This window comes from Rhinoraja longicauda, chromosome 40, assembly GCF_053455715.1.
Source record: "Rhinoraja longicauda isolate Sanriku21f chromosome 40, sRhiLon1.1, whole genome shotgun sequence".
Classification (NCBI taxonomy): domain Eukaryota; kingdom Metazoa; phylum Chordata; class Chondrichthyes; order Rajiformes; family Arhynchobatidae; genus Rhinoraja; species Rhinoraja longicauda.
The window spans coordinates 12,497,061-12,522,231 of record NC_135992.1 but is presented as its reverse complement, the minus strand read 5'-3'; the positions used below and the strand labels follow the sequence as shown (position 1 = coordinate 12,522,231).

The 25,171-nt window shown below is 46.8% G+C and overlaps 1 protein-coding gene across 1 annotated transcript; it reads right to left on the bottom strand.

Moving 5' to 3' along the window:
• Window positions 1-1,881: 1,881 nt before the first annotated feature.
• Window positions 1,882-20,465, bottom strand: LOC144611486 (BTB/POZ domain-containing protein KCTD5-like). The gene is made up of 6 exons (XM_078430615.1): window positions 20,275-20,465; window positions 14,475-14,583; window positions 10,772-10,863; window positions 9,570-9,665; window positions 8,036-8,161; window positions 1,882-2,518 (listed from the first exon to the last, which is right to left on the bottom strand). Exons 1-6 carry the CDS (start codon window positions 20,422-20,424, stop codon window positions 2,489-2,491), a joined length of 603 nt encoding a protein of 200 aa, XP_078286741.1. The 5' UTR covers window positions 20,425-20,465; the 3' UTR covers window positions 1,882-2,488.
• Between the last annotated feature and the right edge of the window lie 4,706 nt (window positions 20,466-25,171).

The window sequence follows — 25,171 nt, the reverse complement described above, 5'->3', positions numbered from 1 at the left end:
CAAAAAATCTGGAGTAACTCAGCGGGACAGGCAGCATCTCTGGTGAGCAGGAATGGTGATGTTTTGGGTCGAGACCCTTCTTCAGACTGGTGTCTGGTATATGGAAGATAGACACAAAATGCTGGAGTAACTCAGCGGGCCAGGCAGCATTTCTGGAGAAGGAATCGGTGACGTTTCAGGTCGGGACCCTTCATCACGGAAACAAGAGGTATGGAAAGATACATAGAACAAATGAATGAAAGGTATGCAAAAAGATCAAATCAAAGCCAGCAACGATGATCGAGGAAAGGTGGAGCCCACAATAGTCCGATGTTGGCAGCGGGGAAGGTGGCAACGAGAGATACAGTGAAAGGACAGCGAAACTAGTACAACGACTAGGGTGGGGAGGGACAGAGAGAGAGAGGATGCAAGGGTTACTTGAAGTTAGAGAAACCAATTCAGACCACTGGGTTGGAAGCTGCCCAAGAGAAGCACGCGGTGTCACGATCTCTTTGCATAGTAGAAGAGGCTCAAAAGACCCACCGTCATAATTAAATATTGTTTCTTCATGAAGACCCTTCAAGAATAAACATTGAAAACAAAAAGTCTTCCATTTTTATTGAACATTTTTATTAGTTATTTTGTTTTAAAAAATTGGAACCAGAAAGAAAGGGTGGTTTGACTGGGCGAGGTGGTATCTTCAGGAATCAAGCAAATAGCAATATCAACACCCAAAACATTAACCTGGCCTTTAGATCAAATGCTGGCCAGCCTTTCCAATTCCACCATCTACTCTCACGACAGGACATATACAGTGTTAGACACAAAATGCTGGAGTAACTCAGCGGGACAGGCAGCATCCCTGGCGAGAAGGAATGGGTGACGTTTCGGGTCAGGACCCTTCTTCAGTCTGAAGAAGCATCCTGACCCGAAACATCACCCATTCTATTTAGAGATGCTGCCTCTCCTGCTGCATTACTCCAGCATTTTGTGTCGATCTTCGGTGTAAACCAGCATTTGCATTTCCTTCCTACACATACAGTGTTTCTTCTTTTAATTGCACTCAACATCAGGCCTCTCACTGGGTATCCTAAACCTCTCAGCTGTGCTTAGTTTTTTTTTTTTTTTTTAAAGAGATACAGCAGGGAAACAGGCTCCTTGATCCACCGAGTCCACACCAACTTTTGATCGCCCGATCGCAATAGTTCTGTTGTCCCACTTTTGCATTAACTCTATATTCAATTTTCTACAGAGGCCAATTAACCTACAAACCCACATGCCTTTAGGATGCGGGTGGAAGCCAGAGCACCCGGAAGAAACCCACGCGGTCACAGGCGAGAACGTGCAAACTCCGCACAGACAGCACCCGAGGCTGGGATTGAACCCAGGTCACTGGCCCCGTGTGGCAGCAGCTCTGCCGCTTGCACCACTGTGCCGCCCATCAGAGCAGGGCAGGTGAATGCGACTTGGCCCACCATTTTAAAATGCCCCGACAGAGTGAACGAAACCTAAAGCTACTTATCTCAACTTCTGAGAGAGAAATTCTTTGACAGCCTAAATTTCATTTACAAGAAAACGTCAAATGCCCATTAAAAAATTCAAGCAGCAATGAATAAAAATGTATTTCAACACAATAACATTTGTCCACATAATTGTTATATTATCAATGGTTTCCAAATATAAATAGTCAATAATCCAACCCAACCTGCTAACCCTTACGAGCTCAGCCCCCGCAGAAGGTTTTTTCTCTTTAAAAAAGTCTCGGTTAAAGATTAATCTTACGTTTTTCTGTTTTAGCCAAAGCTAAAATGTACCAAAAAAATTATTGTTTTAAAAAGTTAACATCTTCAAGTATTCTTCCCCGCCCTTCCCGCCCCACCTCCACCCACCCACCCACGCCCCAGCACCACAACTACCCAAAGCTTTGACTTCCGACCCACTGTAAACGAAGAGAAAACCCAGGGAGGACAATGGCGTCTGGTTAATGAGTCACTTTTTTTTCCTCTCTCTCTCTCTCTATCACGTTTACATTTACAACATGCACTGCAAACCTTAGAATGACAGCAGAGGATCAAAGGATTTGCCCTAGAGGCAGAAAAGGTCCAAATAGTGTCACCACTGTAAACCACACCCCCTTTTAAAAAATAATAATTAGCTGCCTTTATCCTGCCTGCATTACACAGCTTCGGTTAAATAAAAATGCCTCGACGTCCTTTTTTTTGTTTTTGCAAGGATCTTCCTGGCTTCTGCAAGCAACACAGAAAGAAATCCATTTGCCAAGGAAGGCTCCAACACCAGGTATAACACTGTTCTTCATCAGGCATTTAACCGAGAGGAGAATTTGAAACAAAAACCTTTTTTTTTTTTTTTAAATTGCGGAGAAACCGTCGTGTGCATCCTGTTATGGCTTTTGGTGTCGGTGATATGCTGTGGAATTCCACATCTTCCGTACCCGGATACACGTTAGGTATTTAAAAAAAGGGAAGAAAAAGGCATGGTGGGCACATCATCACATCGTGGAGCCTTTTGCTTGCAAAAGCTGTGGGAGGGGGAGAGAGAGGAAAAAAAAATCAGAAACAAAAAGGTTTTAAAACAGTGACGAACAGATTTAAAACACAGCCTTTTACAATCAGATTTCCACCCAAAACTTAAAGTTATCCCTCAGATTCCTATTAAATCTTTTCCCTTTCACCTGAAACACAGGTTTACAGTGATGGGGGGGAAAAGATTTAATAGGAATCTGAGGGGTATCTTTTCCACACAAAGGGTGGTGGGTGTACGGAACGAGCTGCCAGAGAAAATAGTTGAGGCAGGGACTATTACAACGTTTAAGAAACAGTCAGACAGGTACATAGGTAGGACAGGTTTGGAGGGATATGGGCCAAATGTAGGCAGGTGGGACTACAAATGCAGTGTAGCTGGGACACGTTGGCCCGTGTGGGCATGTTGGGCTGAAGGGCCTGTTTCCACACTGCATCACTCTGTGATCTCTTAGTTACTGACACCACTCTGGATACAAGGGAATAGAGCAGCAACTCATCACTTCTTCTCAGGTGAATCTATTCCATGGTCTCTCAGGTTAGGTGCTGGTCCTCACAAGGTGAAGGGTAAGCAAAGCTATCAGTTTGTCTCTGTTACAGGAATGCAGCAAAGGGTGGGTTAACAAGCAACCCATTAAAACCTCACCAAGATCTTTCCGGGCAAACTTAGATTCCAGTAAAATCAAATCAGAATCTGTCATGAAACGATGATTTCAAAATAAAGCTGATGGGCCAAATGGCCTACTTCAGTGCTGCAAATATGTTGTACTACACGAAGGGAAGGCTGAAAGGAGGGCAAAGCCATAACTGCAGTAAGAGTATTACAGAAGATAATTCCAGTTTCCATTCATTTTTTGTTTAGTTTAGAGATCTGGAGGTGTGAGTTTTCACACTTCTATACCTTTGTCGTCAGTAACTCTTACCATCAGCCATTTTGATGGCAATTATGAATTCTGATCTGCAGTAATTGAGTTTAGTTTAGTGTCTCGAGTACCGGGGTACAGTGAAAAGCTTTTGTCGCATGCTAACCAGTCATTCCTTCATCTCCTACTCACAAACACTGGAGGCAGGTATTTTTCCCAATAGAAAGTTGCTCCCACCGTGGCAGTGTTTCTCTGGGACATGCTTGGAAAACATGCTTGTGATCTGTACTCAAGGGCCACCTTTGACGGTCGTGTGTTCCTTCAACTCTCCAGAGGCCGACCAAGTTAATAGCAAGTCAGGCATAGTTAGTTAAAATACAAGCTGCTTTATTGCATAAAGGATAAAATACACAGATGAGGAATGAGATGAGAGCTGCTTCTGTTTCTGGTACAAAACACGCTATCCAGCAAGAAGAAGCACACGATTCGTGCCAAATTTAATCGAAAGTAGGTAAAATAAAATCTAATCTTTCCCCCAAAGTCCCAGTGCATTGCAATAGCAGACGTCCCCGCTGCCCAAATGCACACGGTGCCTGCGTTCTCATGTTCAGAACTTCCACATAGATTAAAGAGGGATCAAATAATCACAAAAATACACACAGAGGCAGACACATGCAAAGCGACTATGTAGCTAGTGAGACACGCTCACACACACACGAGTTGCATAGGGACTGGCATACCTGTGTTGCAGTAGAACACAAGCAAGACTGGCCGGTGTAGCTCTAAACCTACACGTGTGCATGGCAGAGCACTAATTCAGGGAGAGAAGCACTGTTCTACCATCACTGCAGAGGTACAGAGGCGTATAAGAGAATGTACACACATTGTCAGGGGGAAGCGTGTCATTAATACTAGAAGAGCGTGACACACTCACTCAGACCCCACGCACACTCACCCAGGCACACTGAGCAAGTCTAAATACTAAAGATAACACAACACTGCTGTGCACCACACATGCCCATGGGAAGGCAGCCAGACATTGAAGATGCACATCAGGAATGCAGGCAACCACACTCGCAACAGTGAGACATGAAAAGTTGGCGCTCAGACGCGTAACGTGGGATCACGTTATAGAAAACCATGACATGGATGGTTTTCTAGGGACGCAGTGGCTCCATACTGTGAGAGTCACCCATGTAGAGAAGACGGGGAGTCTGGCTATATTTAAACACTAGAGACTGGGGCGAAGGGCAAGGTCGGTGAGGGAGCGGGACTCAGTTTGGGAAAGGATGCAAACAGCACAGGTTCAAATTTTGTACCCAAAGGGTGCAGAATAAAATAGGGGCCTGGAGAGTATTGGAACGGCCAAGCTTGGGGGCTGACAATGGTGTAGATGGAGACTTCAATAAGGATGGAGGCAGAGGTAAACCATAGAGCATCATGCAGTGGTGGAGACTCAGCTTGAGAACAGACTGCTTCAAACGGATAGTGGCCGGAAAGGATTAGAATTAGTGGTAGCTGAAGACAGATTTCAGTCTTCCCATCAGGCACGTGAAGCACAACACATAAAATGGTAGACACGAAGAACTGGTCGCATAAGGTAGAGTTGCTGCCGTACAGGGCCAAAGACCCAGCTCAATCCAGACTACGGACGCCGTCTGTACAGAGTTTGTATGTTCTCCCCATGACCGAGTGGGTTTTCTCCCGATGCTAAGGGTTCCCTCCCACGCTCCAAGGACGTACAGGCTCGTAGGTTAATTGGCTCTTGTAAAGATTGTAAGTTGCCCCTCGCGTGTAGGATAGTGCTCGTGCAAGGGCGATTGCAGGTCGGCATGGACTCGTTTCTGCGCCATATCTCTAGACTAAACTATAGATCCTGGTTTACCTAAAAGACACAAGGTGAAGAAGGGCCTCCACCTGAAACGTCACCTATCCATGTTCTACAGAGCTGCTGCCTGGCCCACTCCAGTACTTACTCGGAGTATGTGAGGAAACCGGAACACCTGGAGAAAACTCACACAGGTCACGGGGAGAATGCAAAAACCATACAGACAACACCCAAAGTCAGGATCGAACCTGACACTGTGAGGCAGCAGCTCTACCATGCCAGATGTCGAGGATGGAAGGGGAGTGAGGAATCCGTCTCAGACATTCGGCTGAGATCAAAACTAAGCCAGAATTATCTGAATGATTAGAACAAAGAAGGAAAGGCATCGGAAGCTGACTGGTACAGGTGTCAGAGGTTATGGGGAGAAGGCAGGAGAATGGGGTTAGAAGGGAGAGATAGATCAGCCATGATGGTGGAGTAGACTTGATGGGCCGAATGGCCTAATTCTACTCCTATTCCTTACGACCTTATTTCAGCAGCAAAGATCAACACGGTACAGAGACACGGTCACAATGGGGTCTGTGAGTGAACACACAAAGCACAGTCAGGAAACATGCACTCACCCACACTACAGTCTTGTGCACAAGCAGTGAAACAAGAGTGCAACTCCCATGCGCACCTACTAAGGGTCTACTCATTCACCCGGAGGCTAAACCAGGCCTTGGTCTACACATGCTCTGTGGCGTATGGCCATTAGATTCACTACACGACAATGCAAAAATCATCCCACCACCAGCTCCTGCTAAGTCACTATCAGTTCTCACCACTGTGTACGAGTTACATTTTATTCCCCGTCATTCATATCACAATCAGCTTCCTCGTCCTCGCCCTTTTGTCCAGCATGCAGCATGCACAAGGGTTCAAATGTCAAACAGAAAAGAAACGACTACAGATTAAGCAGCCAATTATCTTTTTTACCGAGGTACAGTGAAATGCTTTTAATGCGAGCTATCCATTCAGCGGAAAGACAATACATGATTACAATTGAACCATTAACAGTGTATAGATATACGATAAGGGAATAACGCTTAGTGCAAGCCAGTAGGGTCCGATCAAGGATAGTCAGAGAGTCACCAATGAGGTAGATCGCAGTTCAGCACTGCTCTCTGGTTGTGGTAGGATGATTCAGTTGCCTGACAACTGGTGGGAAGAAACTGTCCCTGAATCTGGAGGTGTGCGTTTTCACACGTCTGTACCTTTTGCCCGATGGGAAAGGGGAGGAGGGAAGTGGGCGGGGTGCGACTCGTCCATGATTATGCTGCTGACCCAACCAAAGCAGCGCAAGGTATAGATGGAGGCAATGGAAGGGAGGTTGGTTTGTGTGATTGTCTGGGCTGTGTCCACAATTCACTGCACCTTCCTGTCCAACTTCCAACTGCCTTTTCTGCAACTACAACTCCAGGTTCCTATTAGTCAAAGCTACATTCTTTGTAGGAAGGAACTGCAGATGCTGGTTTAAACCGAAGATCGACACAAAAAGCTGGAGTAACTCAGCGGGACGGGCAGCATCTCTGGAGAGAACGAATGGGAGAGAAGTTTCGGGTCGAAACCCTTCTTCAGGCATTCTGGTTGGTTCTCAGACTTGGCATCAGTGAACATACAGTCGGTGGATGATCAATAATGTTGGCGTGATATTTTCAATCACATCAAGTGGAAGTGTTTGCACCCCTGACGATTGAGAGTGAGAAGTTTTGGGACACTAATTGGCCCTTTTGAATTACCCACAATTTCTTTTGGTTAGACATCTATCACAAATAGCCCTACTCTTATCTCCTCCTTATCTAAAACATATTTGGTGTCTGCTTTCTCAGCTGATAACAAAGTTCATTGACTAAGAATGCCAACTTTGCTTCTTCATAGTCTACTTTGACCTGCTAAGTTTTGGTTTATTATTTCAGATTTCCATAGTGCATTTTTTTTAAACTTTTCAATTTTCTTTAATGCAGCCAGCGTTCAACTGCACCAGAACATTACAGCCAAGATACTTTTTAGTCCTCTTTTGTACTAAATCAAATACTTCTTGAAGTAAATCTAATAGCTTAGTGTACTTCAGTGGGAGCAGAAGGTTGAGATGGAACTCGGTATTTTGGTTAACAATGGACGCTTGTGTGCGCTAATCTGCCATCGTTATGGCTGGAGATATCAGTGAAGCCTCCTCCCATTAGCTTTGAATTGTCCGCCACTATTTATGATAGCACATGGCGGTACAGCTGGGTTCAGTGGTGTTCCTTTGGCCAAGGTTAAGACTGCATTAGCACACATTTCCCATGCTGTCCCTCAGTTCAACACCTCGTTTTTAGATTGTTCTGCATCTTCTACAGCTGGACCCTCGGTTCAATGGCGAGAGATTAGCTGAGCCACGAGGTTGCACGTTACTACGACTAAAGTGTTTCGTAGACTCTTCTTGCACTCTGCAATCTTGAAGCAGAGTGAATGAAGTCCGCCTTTTCCTGCCTTCCGGGACAGGGAGACAAATAGTCAGCGGCAAGCAAAAGGTGAGCAGTCAGCCAGGACAAAGATGCCCGAGAACATCACCCACTCAAACTGGGTCCCTAAGCACCGAGCACCTGGCCTCAGCTGTTTTGCAACTTGAATAACAAATCACCTGACACAAGGGTTATATTGCCCTAACTAAGATAAGATTGAACTGAAGCTATAGATTTATCCACGACAAAGAATCCCAAAAAGCCAGTGGTAGCAAATCAACCCTTCCCATCAGCCACTCTGCCCAGCCAGATTGGCACAGGACAGCACACCCGGCTCACCTTAGCTTTTCGACTTGGTTCACAGCTTATCCCGTTGGTGGTATTGTGCAGCTCCTTGGAAACAACGCACAGAAACTCCGCTTGGTCATCGTTTCCGTAGTTGTAGGAAGATCCAATGCCGATCAACTGCAAAAAAGAACAGAACACATTTATACAGTGCAGGAAGGAACTGCAGATACTGGTTTACATCGAGACACATCATTCTTGTATTCACTGGAATTTAGACTGATATTCACTGGAATTTAGACTGGTATTCACTGGAATTTAGAAGGATGACAGGAGATCTTATAGAAACATATAAAGGATTGGGCAGGCTAGATGCAGGAAATATGTTCCCAATGTTGGGGGAGTACAGAACCAGCGGTCACAGTTTAAGAATAAGGGGTAGGCCATTTAGGACTGAGACGAGGAAAAACTTTTTCACCCAGAGAGTTGTGAATCTGTGGAATTCTCTGCCACAGAAGGCAATGGGGGCCAATTCACTGGATGTTTTCAAGAGGGAGTTAGATTTAGCTCTTAGGGGTAAAGGAATCAAGGGATATGGGGGAAAAAGCAGGAACAGCATACTGATTTTAAATGATCACCCATGATCATATTGAATGGCGGTGCTGGCTCAAAGGGCCTATTCCTGCACCTATGTTTCTAAAATGCCGGAGTAACTCAGCTGGCAGAATGCATCTCTGGAGTTGAGACCCTTCTTCAGATAGTCAGGGGAGATGGAAACTAGAGATATGGAAGGGTACAAAGTGAATTGAAGGTGTGAAAAGGACAGAGCAAAGCAGACGATGATCAAAGAAATGTAGAATGGTTCATTGTTGGCTGAGGGGAAGGTGACAATGAGGCATGAAAACAGTAAAATTAATCTGGAGGACAGTGAAACCAGTCGGAGAACTCGGGTGGGGAAGGGACGGAGAAAGGAGGAAAGCAAGAGTTACTTGAAGTTTAGAGAAATCAATATGTATACCACTAGGATGTAAGCTGCCAAAGCGAAATATGAAGTGCTGTTCCTCCAATTTGCATTTGTGAATAGGAGGGGGAGTTCAAATGTGTAGTAACTAGGAAATCAGTAGGCCAAGGCGGACTGAGCGAAGGTGTTCAGCGAATCAATAGCCGAGTCTGCGCTTGGTCTCGCTGATATATAAGAATCTGCAGCTAGAACAGCGAATACAGTAGATGTGGTTAGAGGAGATGCAAGTGAACCTCTGCATCACCTGAAAGGACTGTTAGGGTCCTTGGACAGAGTCGATCTGAAACATCATCCACCACTCTAATGTGATGCTTATGCTTCCTGCCATTTACTCAGGTAACCCGATTCTCTTTGAGTTTCTCGTGCCCGTGAACATGCCCGAGTGCGCACGTGCTTGTTGAATGAATGAATACGTTTATTGGCCAAGTATGCATATACAAGGAATTGAGGGGTGGGGATGGGTTAAAGACTGTAACACGGAGGCTCAGCACCTTTCAAAGGGTCACAATAAAAGGAAGGATCCCATTGTTCTAGAAACCCCTCATGACATTGAGTTAAAAGGCTCACCTGTTCAAATTTCCAGCCATCAGACATAGTGGAAACCATCTGTGTCAGCTCTTCCTCCTGACACTGGAGAACTCGGTAAACATGTTTCGTGGGAATCTGCAGAGACATGACCAAGTGCTTGTAATTAATCCCTTTCATTCAACCCCAGCAGCTGTCTGTCCAGATTAAAGGAGGGCTGGTCTACCAATTGCCGTAAATTCGGTGGTGGAGCTCTATATATTTACCAACATGTTATATATCTACATGTATGTTAACAGCAGTTGATCTTGTACACAAGCCAAGCCCCTCTTATCGCTCTGCCAGAGCCTTACGAGGCAATATTGTAAAACTCCTTCCTTATGGGTAGGGTACCGTTCGATTCACATCCACCCCATTGTGGACATTGGTCTTTGTCTATGAAACTGATGCACAACAATGCTGTGAACTATGTAGGAAAATAACTGCAGATGCTGGTACAAATCAAAGGTATCACAAAATGCTGGGGTAACTCAGCAGGTCAGGCAGCATCTAGGAGAGAGGTTTTGGGTCGAGACCCTTCTTCAGGCTGAGAACTATGTTCTACACACTGTATATAAACCCCCTTTGATCTATCAATTGTACTAGAGTTTGACTTGATTATACAAACATATGGTCAATCTGATCTGCTTGACTAGAATCCAAAACAATAGGAGATACAAGGAACCGCAGATGGGGGTTTACAAAAAAGAAGACAAAGTGCTGGAGTAACTTAGCGGGTCAGGCAGCATCTCTGGAGAACAGGGATAGGTGACATTTCGGGTCGGGATCCTTCTTCAGACTTTTGACCTATTGATGTAGGGGGAAAAAACTGCAGATGCTGGTTTAAATGTAAGGTAGACACAAAATGCTGGAGTAACAGCGGGTTAGGCAGCATCTCGGGAGAGAAGAAATGGGTGACGTTTCGGGTCAAAACCCTTCTTCAGACTGATGTCCCCTCCCCTGACATCAGTCTGACAAAGGGTCTCGACCAGAAACGTCACCCATTCCTTCTCTCCCGAGATGCTACCTGACCCGCTGAGTTACTCCAGCATTTTGGGTCCACCTTCTTGGCCTTTCAGGTCAGGATCCTTCTTCAGATCTTTTCTTCATACCTCGAGTGCACGTGACAAGAGTAAACCTAAATCAATTTTGTTATGAGGAAGAGAGCAGAGGTGGTCGGCAGTGCATCCACTCCTTTTCCTTACCTGCGTGGGTTTGCAATCTCGCTCTTTGATCTTCTCTTTCACTAATTTAATGAGAGGTGCAATGTTGTAAAACTCTGCTTCTTCCAGAACTCCTGCAACACAGAAACATTCCATCACTATGGACTCACACCCAAGTCACGCCCACGCGATTTGGTGTTGCTCTGCCAGCATCACAAGACACACATGGCCCATCCGAGATATCCTTTTCCAAAACTAGACCATGTATAGCTTTAACATTGGTCTTCCCGTGGTTCCCATCCTTGACTTCCTCATTCAGTTAAAATGCAGAGCGCCACTCCATTTCACACAAGGGCAGCTGTATACCCTCCTAACCCGCAGAATAAAGGGTAGGCCATTTAGAACTGAGATGAGAAAAAACTTTTTCAGTCAGAGAGTTGTGAATCTGTGGAATTCTCTGCCTCAGAAGGCAGTGGAGGCCAATTCTCTGAATGCATTCAAGAGAGAACTGGATAGAGCTCTTAAGGATAGCGGAGTCAGGGGGTATGGGGAGAAGGCAGGAACGGGGTACTGATTGAGAATGATCACCGATGATCACATTACATGGCATGTGCTGGCTCGAAGGGCCGAATGGCCTCCTCCTGCAACTATTGTAAAAAAAAAAATTAAGCTTCCCTTTGAATGCATCCATTCGCCACCATAACCTCTTCTGTATTTTAACCATTACAATGGTAGGGAAATGTTTTGCTGAATTCTTTTGTTTTTTAGCTTAGCGCCGAGAACAAAGAGGGATCCGGGTGGGGGGACTGACAAGGACTTAGAGGGACTGGGTGTGGAGAGGGACAGCCGGCATGGGGGGACTGGCAAGAACAAAGAGGGACCCAGTGTGGAGGGGGCCGCCGAGTATGAAGGGGAACATTGGGGACAACATCGATCACTTTGTAACTTTGTCGGCACCCTATTCGTGGTAACTCTTTGCATACTTTGTGCATGGCATGCAAAGCAAAGAATTTCATTGTAACATGTCACATGTGATACATAGTCATTTGAGGAAGGATTTATGAATGACAATCAATCATCTCCTTAGGCAGACACAAAATGCTGAGGTAACTCAGCGGGTCTGGCAGCATCTCTGGAGAGAAGGAATGGGTGACGTTTCGGGTCGAGACCCTTCTTCAGACCCTTCTTCTGAAGAAGGGTCTCGACCCGAAGCGTCACCCATTCCTTCTCTCCAGAGATGTTGCCTGACTCGCTGAGTTACTCCAGCATTTTGGGTCTACCTTCGATTTAAACCAGCATCTACAGTTTTCTTTCCTATCAATCGTCTCCTTGCTTAACTCTAACTCGAGCAAAGAGGCGTCCCCTTTCTCAGGTGGACAAGGCCTTACTGGCAGACGGAGAAAAAGCTCCTCTCCGTATCTTTTATAAAACATAAAGCATAAAAATACAGCACAGAAATAGGCCCCTCTACCCACCATGTCAGTGCTGACCATGATGCAGATTTAAGCAGCGCACCTGACTGGATGTCTAAGTCCCTCCACTCCCTGCCTGTTCATGTGTCTGCCTAAATGCCTCAGACATTGCTATCATTTCTGCTTCCGCCACTTCCTCTGACAACACACACCAGGCACCTAGCACACTCGGTGTAGAAAAAAAAATTACCTTGTAAACCTCCTTCTCCTTCTCAGCTCAGAGCTATGTGGCCTGGTATTTGAAATTTCCAGGGGGGGGGGAGGGGGAATCTAAAATCTACCCTTTCTATCCCTCTCATACTTTTATATACATCAGGACACCCCCTCAGCCTCCAGTGCTCCAGAGAAAACATTCAGAGTTTATCCAATCTCTTTTTTTTAAGCTAAAACAGGAGAAAGACTGATGAATATTGATAATCCATTCGCATTAGTGCAAATAAACACTGCACTCATACCAAATCTCCCCGAGTAGGTTCTACAGATAAGCGAAATAAACAGATTCATTGATGTTTAGCAGCAGAGTGGAAACCTCAACCAGATAAAATACCGCAAAACTGATAAAGCATTAATATCATGGGCCTTTGATTGATTGAGCTAATCTGTTTTATCAAACCAATGAAACTGCTCTTCAAATTTTTCAGGAGTACTAAAGAATAATCAGAATGGTAATTAAGCCCGGTGGTCAACCATACATACCTCCTGATCTTCAATGCATCTGTGGCACAGTGGTAGAGTTGCTGCCTTACAGCACTAGAGACCTGGGTTCGAACCTGACTACGGGTGTTCTTTATACAGTTTGTACGTTCTCCCCGAGACCGCGTGGGTTTTCTCCGGGTGTTCTGGTTTCCTCCCACATATCAAAGACGTGCAGGTTTGTAGGTTAATTGGATTTCATTTTTAAAAGTTGTCCCTTGTGTGTAGGATGGTGTTGGTGTGCGGGCGATTGCTGGTCGGCACGCACTCAGTGTGCTGAAGCGGCTGTATCTCTAAACTAAACTTCCCATCGTGGCTGCCTTCCCATCTCTCCACACACATCCAGTTCGTTACCCAATGCTGCCATACCCATAAGCAGCTTTTACAGAGAACCATTCTGTGCTGTACTGCAAAAAGTATTCTGGATGCTGGGAAAGGGAACCAGAAAAATGCTGGGAACTCCTAGATCACGCAGCAGCCGTGGAAGCAAATAAACACTTCAAGTCAATGATCTTTTCAACCATTAGATAATGATTATGGCACCACAGGAGGCCACAGCCCAGTGACTCCCTGCTCTCTCCTTCAACTAGTCAGAATTTACAGGGATGGGACACATTGAACTTGTGAAGATTCACAGGGAAAGCTACCTTGAATGCGTGAATATTTACAGGTGTGCCACCGTGAACACGAGTATTTACAGGTGTGCCACCTTGAACACGAGTATTTACAGGTGTGCCACCGTGAACACGAGTATTTACAGGTGTGCTACCTTGAACACGAGTATTTACGGGTGTGCCACCTTAAACACGAGTATTTACAGGTGTGCCACCGTGAACACGAGTATTTACAGGTGTGCTACCTTGAACACGAGTATTTACAGAGGAGGCACCTTGAACTAGTGAATATTCAGAGGAAGGCATTTTGAACTGGTGTATTTCCAGGGGGTCACCTTGAACTTGAGAGTATTTCCAGGGGGGCCACCTAGTGAACGTCAATATTTACAAGGGGAGCCTTAAACATCACTATTTGTTGGGGAGGGCATCTATAAGTTATAACTTGACAGTATTTACAGAGGGGCACTGAGAACCTGTTGGTATTTATGGGGGGGTCACCATAAATTTGTCTGTATTTGAAGGGGTTGACACTTTGAATTTGTCGTTATTTACATGTCTCCATGAAGATTTTGTACACGGAGGAGTTGAAGAAAAATTAAGAAAATTGAGATTATATGTAGCGCAGAAAATATCCAAGGGTTGATTGGATGGTTCAACATGAATCCGAGATTATTCTATTTCAGTTAAAAACTGATAGACACGTGCATTTTGATAGAACTGGGGTTGCAAAGATTTTTAACATCCATATCTACAACATATAACGATCAAAACAATGCAACTTTCATCCACAAAATGCATTGATGCTAATTTAACTAACGTGTTAAATCTGTGAACAGTAGACTTTTGCTCTTCAGTGCATGCTGCCAAGATGGGTAAATTGGGTCAGGATGCAGGAACCCCTCACTGAACAGTGGAGCAACCAATTCCTATATTCCAAAGTGACAATGAAAGAACTGAACAACTCACCTTCCTCTGCCAGTTCCTTGTTGATGACCAGTTTGCCATGTCGGAGATAATTCAATATCGGCCCAAAATATGTGGGATCCCGGTCAATCAGGTAGGCCCCCGTCTCGTCCTGAAGAATAAAGTCAAGGGTTTACTAATTTTGAATTTGCAATCTAACGAAAAGATGGACCACGTGTAGGAAGGAACTGCAAATAGAGTTACAGAGTCTAACATTATGGAAACAGCCCCACTTTGCCCACACCGGCCAACATGTCCCATCTATACGTCCCACCTGTCTGTGCTTGGCCCATATCCCTCCAAACCTGTCCTATCTACGTACCTGTCTCAATGTTCATTAAACGTTGCAATAGCACCTGCCTCAACAACCTCCTCCAGCAGCTCGTTCCATACATCCACCACCCTTTGCGTGAAAAAGTTACCCCTTTGGTTCCAATTAAATTCCCCCCCCCCCCCCTTCACCTTCCCCTGCTGGTTTATATCGAAGATAGACACAAAGTGCTGGAGTAACTCAGCGGGTTGGGCAGCAGAAGGGTACCAACCCAAAACAGCACATATCCTTTTTCTCCAGAGATGCTGCCTGACCCGCTGAGTTACTCCAGCACATTATGTCTATCAAAAGATGGACGATACAGGTCAACCTTGCTGTACAGTAATGGATGCAGCTTTAGCAGCAAACAACTATTTTGAATGCACAGGCATGCGAAGTGTGCAGCAGAAGTCCCCAACAACAAACAGATTGCCGTTACTTGCTATATTTAATGCACTGAGACCAACACCTGCCCAACACAATGTGCCTTGCATCACTTATTTTCTTTATGTAACATCTGACACCGGAGATTTGCCAGTGCAATACATTGGCATCTATACAGTGCGTTTCCATTAATCATGCACCAAATTTAAAAGCACTTCACCCCATCCCCACGCAAAGCTACAGAAACATACAATCTCACAACCGCAGAGGCCAATGGGACTGAGTAGACCTAACAAAAGCCTCACAACAGCCCAATGCACCAAATATAATCCTAAAACAAAGGGATGAGACTATTTTAGTACTACTGTACCAGATAATCTCTCTCAAGTCCATTAGTCAGCCTGTTTTTTCTCCTGCAGGTTAGATCTCTTAGTCAATCTGTGACGATATTACAGAACCAACTTCGGCCCCACTAGTAAGAAAGTCATCGGGTCTTTTCATGAGCCTTCCCCCTGGATTTTTCCGGAATGCCTGTTCTTTTCCTGTCCTGCCGCACTCAATACTCTTCATGCCAATTAAGGAATTTGATTCTTCCCTCTGACTTTCAAAGGATGGGCGGTCCCTCAAGTAAATACAAATTTATGTATGTGTGCAATGTGCTGTTGGAAGCTGAGGTTTAAGGTTGGAATCGTTGGGTTTCTGTGCTCTTTCAGCTTATCATGGCGATCCTGGTACTCTAGCAAAGCTCTCCAAAACCACAATCTCCCTGCTCGTTGCTCAGTATAATCCTATGCAATGTATCTCAAGTTCATATCTGCTCACAGCAAATTACATTCAAAGCAACCTTCGCATAGTCATACAGTGTGGAAACGGGCCCTTCGGCCTAACTTGCCCACTCCAACCAACATACCTCCATCTATACTAGTCCCATCTGCAGGTGTCTGGCCACTATTCCTTTAAACCTGTCCTATCCATGTACCTCCCTAATTGTTTCCTAAATGTTGCGATAGTCCCAGCCTCAACTACCGTCTCTGGCAGCTCATTCCATACACCCACCACCTTTTGTGAGAAAACGTTACCCATCAGATTTCTATTAAATCCTTTCCCCTTCACCTTAAACGTGTCCTCTGGTTCTCGAGTTCCACCTGTATCTTGTGTATCAACCTCAGGTACAGCTCAATAACCCCAGGATGAAAGCTATAAGTGTACTGGAGACACAAGGGACTGCAGGTGCTGGAAGCACAAGTAAAGAACAAACTGCTGGAGGAACAGTTTACAGTTTATTGTCACGTGTACTGAGGTGCAGTGAAAAGCTTTTGTGGCTTAGTGCGTCGGATAGTGCTAGTGTACGGGGTGATCACTGGTCACCGCGGACTCAGTGGGCCTGCTTCTGCACTGGAACTCTAAAATTTAGAGAAGACTGCATGGTTGTCATTTTCTCAGACGTTAAATGTTAAAGTAAATGGGGAGCCATTCAGCCCACATGCACAGGCTAGCATTTTGAAGCAGCAGCTGCAATTTTTCTCGATCAGTCACCCTTCGTCATCATGAATCTTCCAACTTTTCAACGGGAGAATTTCTGAGGCTCACATCTCTGTGCTCAAAGGAGTTAAATCTTAGCGTGGAAACTAAATCTTAAAGGATTCATGCAACGTGGAGACAATTTTGGGGATTTGTTTGAGAAATGAATCTTAGAGTTCAGATTCCAGATCTCATCAATGACTCGAGGCGATTCAAACACAACAAAAGGAAATTTACATTAATATCTCTAGATACAGCGTCAACACCACAGATGTTCTGACTCTTAAGCTGCTTTAGGCAATCAGTCTGAAAATTACAATAAACAGCAAATTTTTAGATGTTTGACAAAACTCACAGTACTTCCTATAGAGCTCTTCCACCAACCAGTATATATATATATACAATGGTTAAATGAGAAAAATATATTCATCAGAAATGGTGAAGGATGACAGACTTCATGCAATAACTCCACGGATACTGCTTGATCTACGGTGTATTTTTCGCCTTTCCTCTTTTTACTTCAGACTTCCAGAATCTGCAGTATCCTGCTCTGAAAATCCCTCAGTCCCTCAGTCTGGATTGCTATTCCATCCATATCCAAAGACCACAAGAAATTGCAGAGAGCTGTAGATGTACCTGTAGCTGTAGCCCAGTCCATCACACAGACCAGACTTCCCACCATTGAAGCCATCTACACTTCGCATTGCCAACATAATCAGACGTCCTACCCCGGTCATTCCTTCAAAAGCACACACCACCAGACTCAGTAACAACTTCCTCCCCTCTGTTACTAAGCTTCTGAACAGTCCTTCTATAAGCTAGTTCAATTCAACCTCCATCCCATTGACATTGGACTTTGGCTAAGGAACTGGTGCATTACAATACTGAGAACTATATTCTGCATTCTGTATCTTCCCCTTTGCTCTACCTATTGAACTTGAGTTTAAACCGATTGTTTGTATGGTATATCCGATCTATTTGGATATCATGCAAAACAAAGCTTTTCACTGTACCTGTACGCATGACAATAATAAGCTAAGTTCCAACAGCCAACTGACACTCGCCATCAGGTGACTAGCTGGCATCCACGAAACCAGTACCAGCTCGACTGCAAATGAAAACACAAAATGTTCCCTTTACAGGAGCCTCTCTTTAGGGCGGCACAGTGGCGCAGCAGTAGAGTTGCTGCCTTACAGTGTCAGAGACCCGGGTTCAATTCTGTCAGTATTGAATTTGTTCATTCTCCCCATGACCGTGTGTTTTCTCCGAGTGCTACAGTTTCCTCCCACACTCCAATACGTACATGCTTGTAGGTTCATTGGCTTTGGTTAAACAAATTGTAAACTGTTCCTAGTGTGTAGGATAGCGATAGTGTACGGGGTGATCACTGGTTGGCGCGGACACGGTGGGCTGAAGGGCCTGTTTCCGCGCTGTATCCCTAAAGTCAAATGGCAGTGTATGTTCTGTGCCCCATAGGAGAATTTAAAATATCTGTTAGTCTTCGGGAGCATTGGACCCACATCTATCGTGTTTATTTTTGCAATGCTCCTGCCTTGCTTTACTGTTTTGATATTCAACATTTTTTTTCCCCCTCTCAACCCTTTTCCACCTACATGTGTGGCTTTGCACTAATCCAAAACAAACACTCTACCCACACCCCAGTGCTCGAAAATGAGTACGTTTCCATTACACACAGGTCTGACATTCTCAAAGCAGCAAAATGATAGAGAAGATAGATGCAAAATGCTGGTGTAACTCAGCACATCTCAGCAATCCATTCTTGGAGGAACAGCCTGGGCCTCCTCCACTGTCAGAGCAAGGCCACGTGCAAATTGGAGAACAGCACCTCATATTTCGCTTGAGCAGCTTACAACCCAGCAGTATGAATAATGTTTTCTCCAATTTCAAATAACCCCTTGCTCCCCTCAGTCTGAAGAAGGGCCTTGACCCGAAACGTCACCCATTCCTTCTCTCCTGAGATGCTGCCTGACCTGCTGAGTTACTCCAGCATTTTGTGAATAAATACCTTCGATTTGTACCAGCATCTGCAGTTATTTCCTTACACTACCCCATGCTCCCCCACATCTCTCTGTCCCCTCCCCATCCTAGTCATCCTGCTAACTTCACCAAAGATAGACACAAAATGCTGGAGTAACTCAGCAGGACAGGCAGCATCTCTGGAGAGAAGGATTGGGTGACGTTTCGGGTCGAGACCTTTCCTCAGACTGCAGTTTCGACCCAAAAAGTCATCCATTCCTTCTCTCCAGGAATGCTGTCTGTCCTGCTGAGTTACTCCAGCATTTTGTGTCTATCTTCAGTGTAACCAGCACCTGCAGTTCCTTCTTCCACATAAATGATACGGAATGCAGGTGGAGTACAGTTCTTGGCAACGGGGGGAATTAATCACACCGAGAGATGGCTGGAACACCAGCAACAGTAATTGATGCAGGAACGACATATTCACAAAGGAACAGTGGAGGAATTGCAAGAGTTCCGAGAAACTAAATGATCAAAACAATCACTGACAGATAAATCCTTAGGAGAGGCTGCATCAAAGGAGAGGCAGTAACTATCAAAGTCGCATCAGAATAAATCACAGTCCACATAAACACCAGAGTCTACCAAGTCAACAACTATAACTCTCTTGACAAATTGACTGGTCTAATCCTGGATTGTAGCTTCAATACCCCTAGCGAGAAAGAGATCTTTATCTTAGTGCCCAATCTAGGACAAGCTTGACAGCCTGTCACACTCCAGTAGGAATTAAGAGTATTTTGTAGGAACAAACTGCAGATGCCGGTTTACTCAGAAGATAGACACAAAATGCTGGAGTAACTCAGCGGGCCAGAAAGCATCGCCTTCACACCCCTCGCCCACTCAGTCCCATCCTCGAGCTACATCTGTCACCGTGCGGCACGGCCTGGAACGTGGCAACTTCAACAGCCTGACCGCGGGAGAAGATGGCAGGGGAAGAGAAAAGACATTCTGGCCTTCCATCACAGTGAGGAGGTGACTGGAGGAGACTCACTGTGATGGATGTTTCTTTCATTTGTTTTGTGTTGGTTTGTGATTGTGTGTGTTATTGCTTATTTTTATTGCTCTTATTGTTGGAGTGTGGGTAACGGAATTTCGTCCAAAGGACTTGTTTTTTTGGATGACAATAAAAGGTTATTCTGATTCTGAATTCAAACCTTGACAATAAATCGGATCCATGCCCCCAACAACTCCATCCACCCCTCATTTCCCCCCAACCACCATGCCTCTTCAATCCCCAGCCCACCTTGGCCGTGTCTCCTCACCCCCTTAACTTGCATTTGTCCCTCAATTCAACCCTTCCCCAATTCCCCCCACCTTCACACCCCTCACCTATTCAGTCCCATCCTCGATCTAAATTTGCCTCCAGTTCAAACCTTGACATCAAGCCAGGCCCATGACAGTCCCCCATTCTTTACCCCAATCACCAGACCTCTCCAATACTCCTCTCCCCAATAACCAGCCCCCTTTAGGCCGGGCCTTCACACCCCGACCCTCTACGCATTGCCCCCCCCCCCCAGGTCCTGGCCACCGGGCCCAGGCCGCTTTGCTCACCCGGTCGGACAGCAGCTCGCCCTCCTCCTGGCACAGGCGGTAGAGGAAGGACTTCTCCTCGCGGCACAGGGTCTGCCGGGTGGTGAGGAAGTGCGTGCCGCCGACATTGAGCCGAACCCACTTGTTATTCGGCTCCTTCCCCTCCGCCATCTTCAGCTGCCGTCCCGTCCGCGTCCGCGTCCGCGACCCCCCCTCCTTCCTCCCCCTCTGCTCTGCCCCGCCCCCTGGCGGCGCGGTACCGGCCCCCACGTCCCGCCCCCTAACGCTGATTGACATCCAGCCCCGCCAATCGCTGCGCGTCAGGCGATGCCCCGCCCTCTGGGGATGATTGACATTCCGCCTCGCCAATCGCAACGCGCCGCGGGTTGATTAGTATCCCGCCCCCTCGCGTTGACGGACGTCAGGCCCCACCAATCGAGGTGCGCTGACGACAGTCAACGCCCCCTAACGTGACGTTGTCGTCAGCTACGCGCTGATTGACATCCGCCCCACCAATCGCTGCGCGCCGGGTGATATCCCGCCCACCCTGTAGCTGATTGACATCCCGCCCCGCCAATCGCAGCATGTTGTCGTCAAATCCCCCCACCTCCGGCGTTTATGCCCCGCCTCCACATGACGCCAAAACGCCGGAGCCCGCCCCCTCTCGGTTGGCGCCAAAAACCGCCCTCACGTCAGTTCATTCGCCAGCTGGAGGACACTGCACGGTTGTTCACGGTGCGATGTCCCCATGAGGGAAATTGGTCTGCCAACAGTGTTCATAAAACACAACAAGGCACACGGAACGTGAAATTAAAGAGAGGAGTGGAATATGATGAAAGAATGGAGCGACTGGGCTAGTTGTATTCACTGGAGTTTCGAAGAAGGATGAACTTCTCGAAACTTCTAAAATCATTGAGGGGATTGGACAGACTAGATGCAGGAAACATGTTCTCGATGTTGGGGGAGTCCAGAACCAAGGGGTCACACAGTTTAAGAATAAGGGGTAGGCCATTTAGGACTGAGATGAGGACTTTTTCACCCAGAGAGTTGTGAATCTGTGGAATTCTCTGGCACAGAGGGCAGTGGAGGCCAGTTCACTGGATGTTTTCAAGAGAGAGCTCTTAGCGCTAAAGGAATCAAGGGATATGGGGCAAAAAGCAGGAGCGGGGTACTGATTATCGATGATCAGCTTCCCGGCTTATCCAGGTGAGCATGGGAACGATGGAGCAGGTGGATGAGGGCGTCATCAACTCCCATCTTTGTTTAGCAAGCGAACTGCAGGGGGACCAGGTAGGATTTAACCAGGGATCGCCAGTGAGAGCACCAGCCTCTCCAGGGACTTCATGACGTGTGAAGTCAGCACCACTGGATTTTAATCATTGGAGGAGCTGGGACTCGTCTTCATTTTATGACCATTGTTTTATTCATATCCGCGCCACTGGTTTGTAGTCATTGGAGGAGCTGGGTTGGGTCTTCTTTGGTACAGGAACCAGGCAGAATGCAGACCTCCCAACCCTTCCGAATTTGGTGGAAAGTTTCCGCTTTCTTATTTCATTTCAGTCATTCCGATTTCGCCTCACATTTTTTCGCAAAACACTTGCCTCACCGCTCGCCCTGCCCCTCACCTCGCCCGGCCTCTGCCTGCCCCTCGCCCGCCTCGTCACTTGCCTGGCCTCGTCGCTCGCCTGGCCTGACCTCGTCCCTGGTCTGGCATCGCCTCTCCTCGCCGCTCACCCAGCTGCGCAGAGCGAGGCCAGTTGATGTTGAGAGTAGTTGGGGTGGGTGAATGGGGGGGTGAGGGTGGGAGGGAAGGGTGGGTGGGGGAGAGGTTTGTGGAGGGAGGGTGTGGGGAGGACATGGACCGTTGTGATTAGCTGTTGAAGACAACTGGAGCAAGTATGTCAATGAAATTAGGTGTGTGCCGTTTCAAATGAAACTTCACAATTTAGTCATACATTTTATGATCATTGTTCTTTTATTCAAGTCAGCGCCACTGGTTTGTAGTGATTGGAGGAGCTGGGATGGGTCTTTGGTACAGGAACCAGGCAGAATGCAGACCTCCCAACCCTTCCGAATTTGGCAGAAAGTTTCCGCTTTCTTATTTCATTTCAGCCATTCTGATTTCACCTCACATTTTGCTACAAAACACTCGCCTCACCGCTCGCCTGGCTTCGCCTCACCGCTCGCGTAGTGTCACCTCATCGTTCGCATCACCTCGCCGCTCGCCTAGCCTCTCCATGCCACACCACTCACCTGGCATCGCCTCGACGCGCGCCTGGCCTCTCGCCTTGCCGCTCGCCTGGCATTGCCTCACCGCTCGCCTGGCATCGTCTCGCCTCACCGCTCGCCTGGTGCTGCTTCGTCACTCGCCTCGCCGCTTGCATTGCCTTGCCTCACCGCTTGCCTGGTGTTGCCTCGCCGCTCGCCTGATGTCATCTGGTGTCGCTCGCATTGTCTTGGCGCTCGCCTGGCCTCGCCTTACCGCTCGCCTGCCGTTGCCTCATCGCTCGCCTGGCCGCGCAGCGTGAGGCCCATTGATGTTGAGAGGGGTTGGGGTGGGTGAATGGGGGGATTTGGGGTGCGGGGGAGGGTGACGGGGGAAGAGGGTGGGGGCGGAGGAAGGGAGGGGGTGGGGGGAGGGGAAAGGTAGGGGAGGAGGAGTGGGGTTTAGGTATGTGCTGTTTTAAATGAAACTCTTCATGACTTAGTCATACATTTTATGGCCATTGTTCTTTTATTCAATACCAAGAGAATTGGGATGTGTAAGGGAAAAGCAAAATAGAAAAGACAAAAAAAACACATTTTTCTCTGTGTTGTAAAAAGTATTTCTGTTCAAAAACCTTTCTATAAATAACAGAATATACTCATGATCGGCCTGACATTGTACATGTAGTCCAAGAACTACAGACTATTGGAAATAATAGTCGTTTTTCACACATGAATGTAGCGCAACGCGTATATGCGCATTTGGCGTGCATACTTTTTTTTGCTGAAAAGTTGCATTAAGCGCCATATTATGAATATTGATGTAAAATTCTGAATTTTGGACATCAAAATTATGAATTTGTAAAATCAAATGTTGGAATGTCTGAGGATGTCTTCCACATCACAGAAACCGTCTCCAGGCTCGGGCTCAGGCAATGGCTGCCTCGCCAACAGACAGACTGTCCCTTCTTCATTGCTTTTTTAATATGTGTTAAATGTATGAATTTAGTATTCTTTAGTTTGTTTTATGTGGACGAGGGGGTTGAGGGAAACTTTTTCTAATCTCTTACCCCGACGGAGATGCAATTTTTTTTTCTGTATCGTATGTCCGTCTGCAGTGCTGCCTAACATCGAGGAGTTGGCGGCCATTGCTGGAGACCGACTTTGAGAGCTCCACAGCAGGTGCCTGCGGACTTACCATCGTGGAGCCTGCAATTCCTTTGCCATCGATCGACGTCTAAGCTCTACCGCGGGAGCCTGCGGACTTTAACATCGTGGAGATGGCGGTCTCTGGTTAGAGACTGACATCGGGAACTGCAAGCTGCAGGAGCTTCGACCGCCTCGACGCGGGAGCTTCGATCGCCCCGATACAGGAGCTTCGATCGCCCCGACGCGGGAGCTTCGATCGCCCCGATGGATGGTTCAACTGCCCCAACCGCAGGAGAAAAATGAGGGAAGAAGATTGGACATTATTGCCTTCCATCACAGTGAGGAATGTGGGGAATCCGCTGTGGTGGATGTTTATGTTAACTTTTATGTCGCTGTGTGTCTTGCTTTTTTTTTTATGGCTGCATGGTAATTCACATACCACTGTACCTTAATTGGTACACGTGATAATAAAAGACTTTTGAAACCTTTGAAGACATGCTGGAGTACTCTACACAATGGGCTGTGTACCCTACTGACACCATCGGGAACCGCGGCTTAGCCTGGGGGAGAGGGTTGAGGGAAACTTTTTTCTAATTTCTAACCTCGAAGGAGATGCGGTTTTATTTTATATAGTATCTCCGTCCGCACTGCAGCCTAACATTGAGGAGTTGGCGGCCGTTGCTGGAGACCAACTTTGAGAGCTCCAGAGCAGGTGTCTGCGGACTTGCCATCGCGGAGTCCGCGATCCTTTTGCCTGGGATTGACCTCTGAGCTCTACCGCGGGAGCCTGCGGACTTTAACATCGTGGAGCTCGCGGTCTCTGGTTAGAGACCGACATCGGGAACTGAAAGCCGCAGGAGCTTCGACCGCCTCGACGCGGGAGCTTCGATCGCCCCGAAAGCGGGGGCTTCGACCGCAGGCTGTGGGAGCTTCGACAGCCCCGACCGCAGGAAAAAAATGGACATTATTGCCTTCCATCACAGTGAGGAATGTGGGGAAACTGTTGTGATGGATGTTTGTTAACTTTTATGTAGCTGTGTGTCGTTTCTTTTTTTAGTATGGCTGTATGGTGATTCGCATATCACTACCTTAATTGGTTCACGTGATAATAAAAGACCTTTGAAGATATGCTGGAGTACTCTGCACAACTGGCCGGCACACGCCTTGTGTACCCTACTGAGAACCCCATTGGGAACTGCGGCTTAGCCTGGGCGGAGTCTGCTCAGCTCTTTTCTCACCTGCTCAGCTCTTTTCTCACCTGCTCAGCCTTGATGGTCAGGTGCAACAAAGAAAGGGTAGGGGAAGTGGACCAGGGAGATTGAGAGGGAAAGTCAGTCGGGGAGCAGGAGGGTGGGTGGGCAGAGACAATAGACAATAGACAATAGACAATAGGTGCAGGAGTAGGCCATTCAGCCCTTCGAGCCAGCACCGCCATTCAATGCGATCATGGCTGATCACTATCAATCAGTACCCCGTTCCTGCCTTCTCCCCATACCCCCTCACTCCGCTATCCTTAAGAGCTCTATCCAGCTCTCTCTTGAAAGCATCCAACGAACTGGCCTCC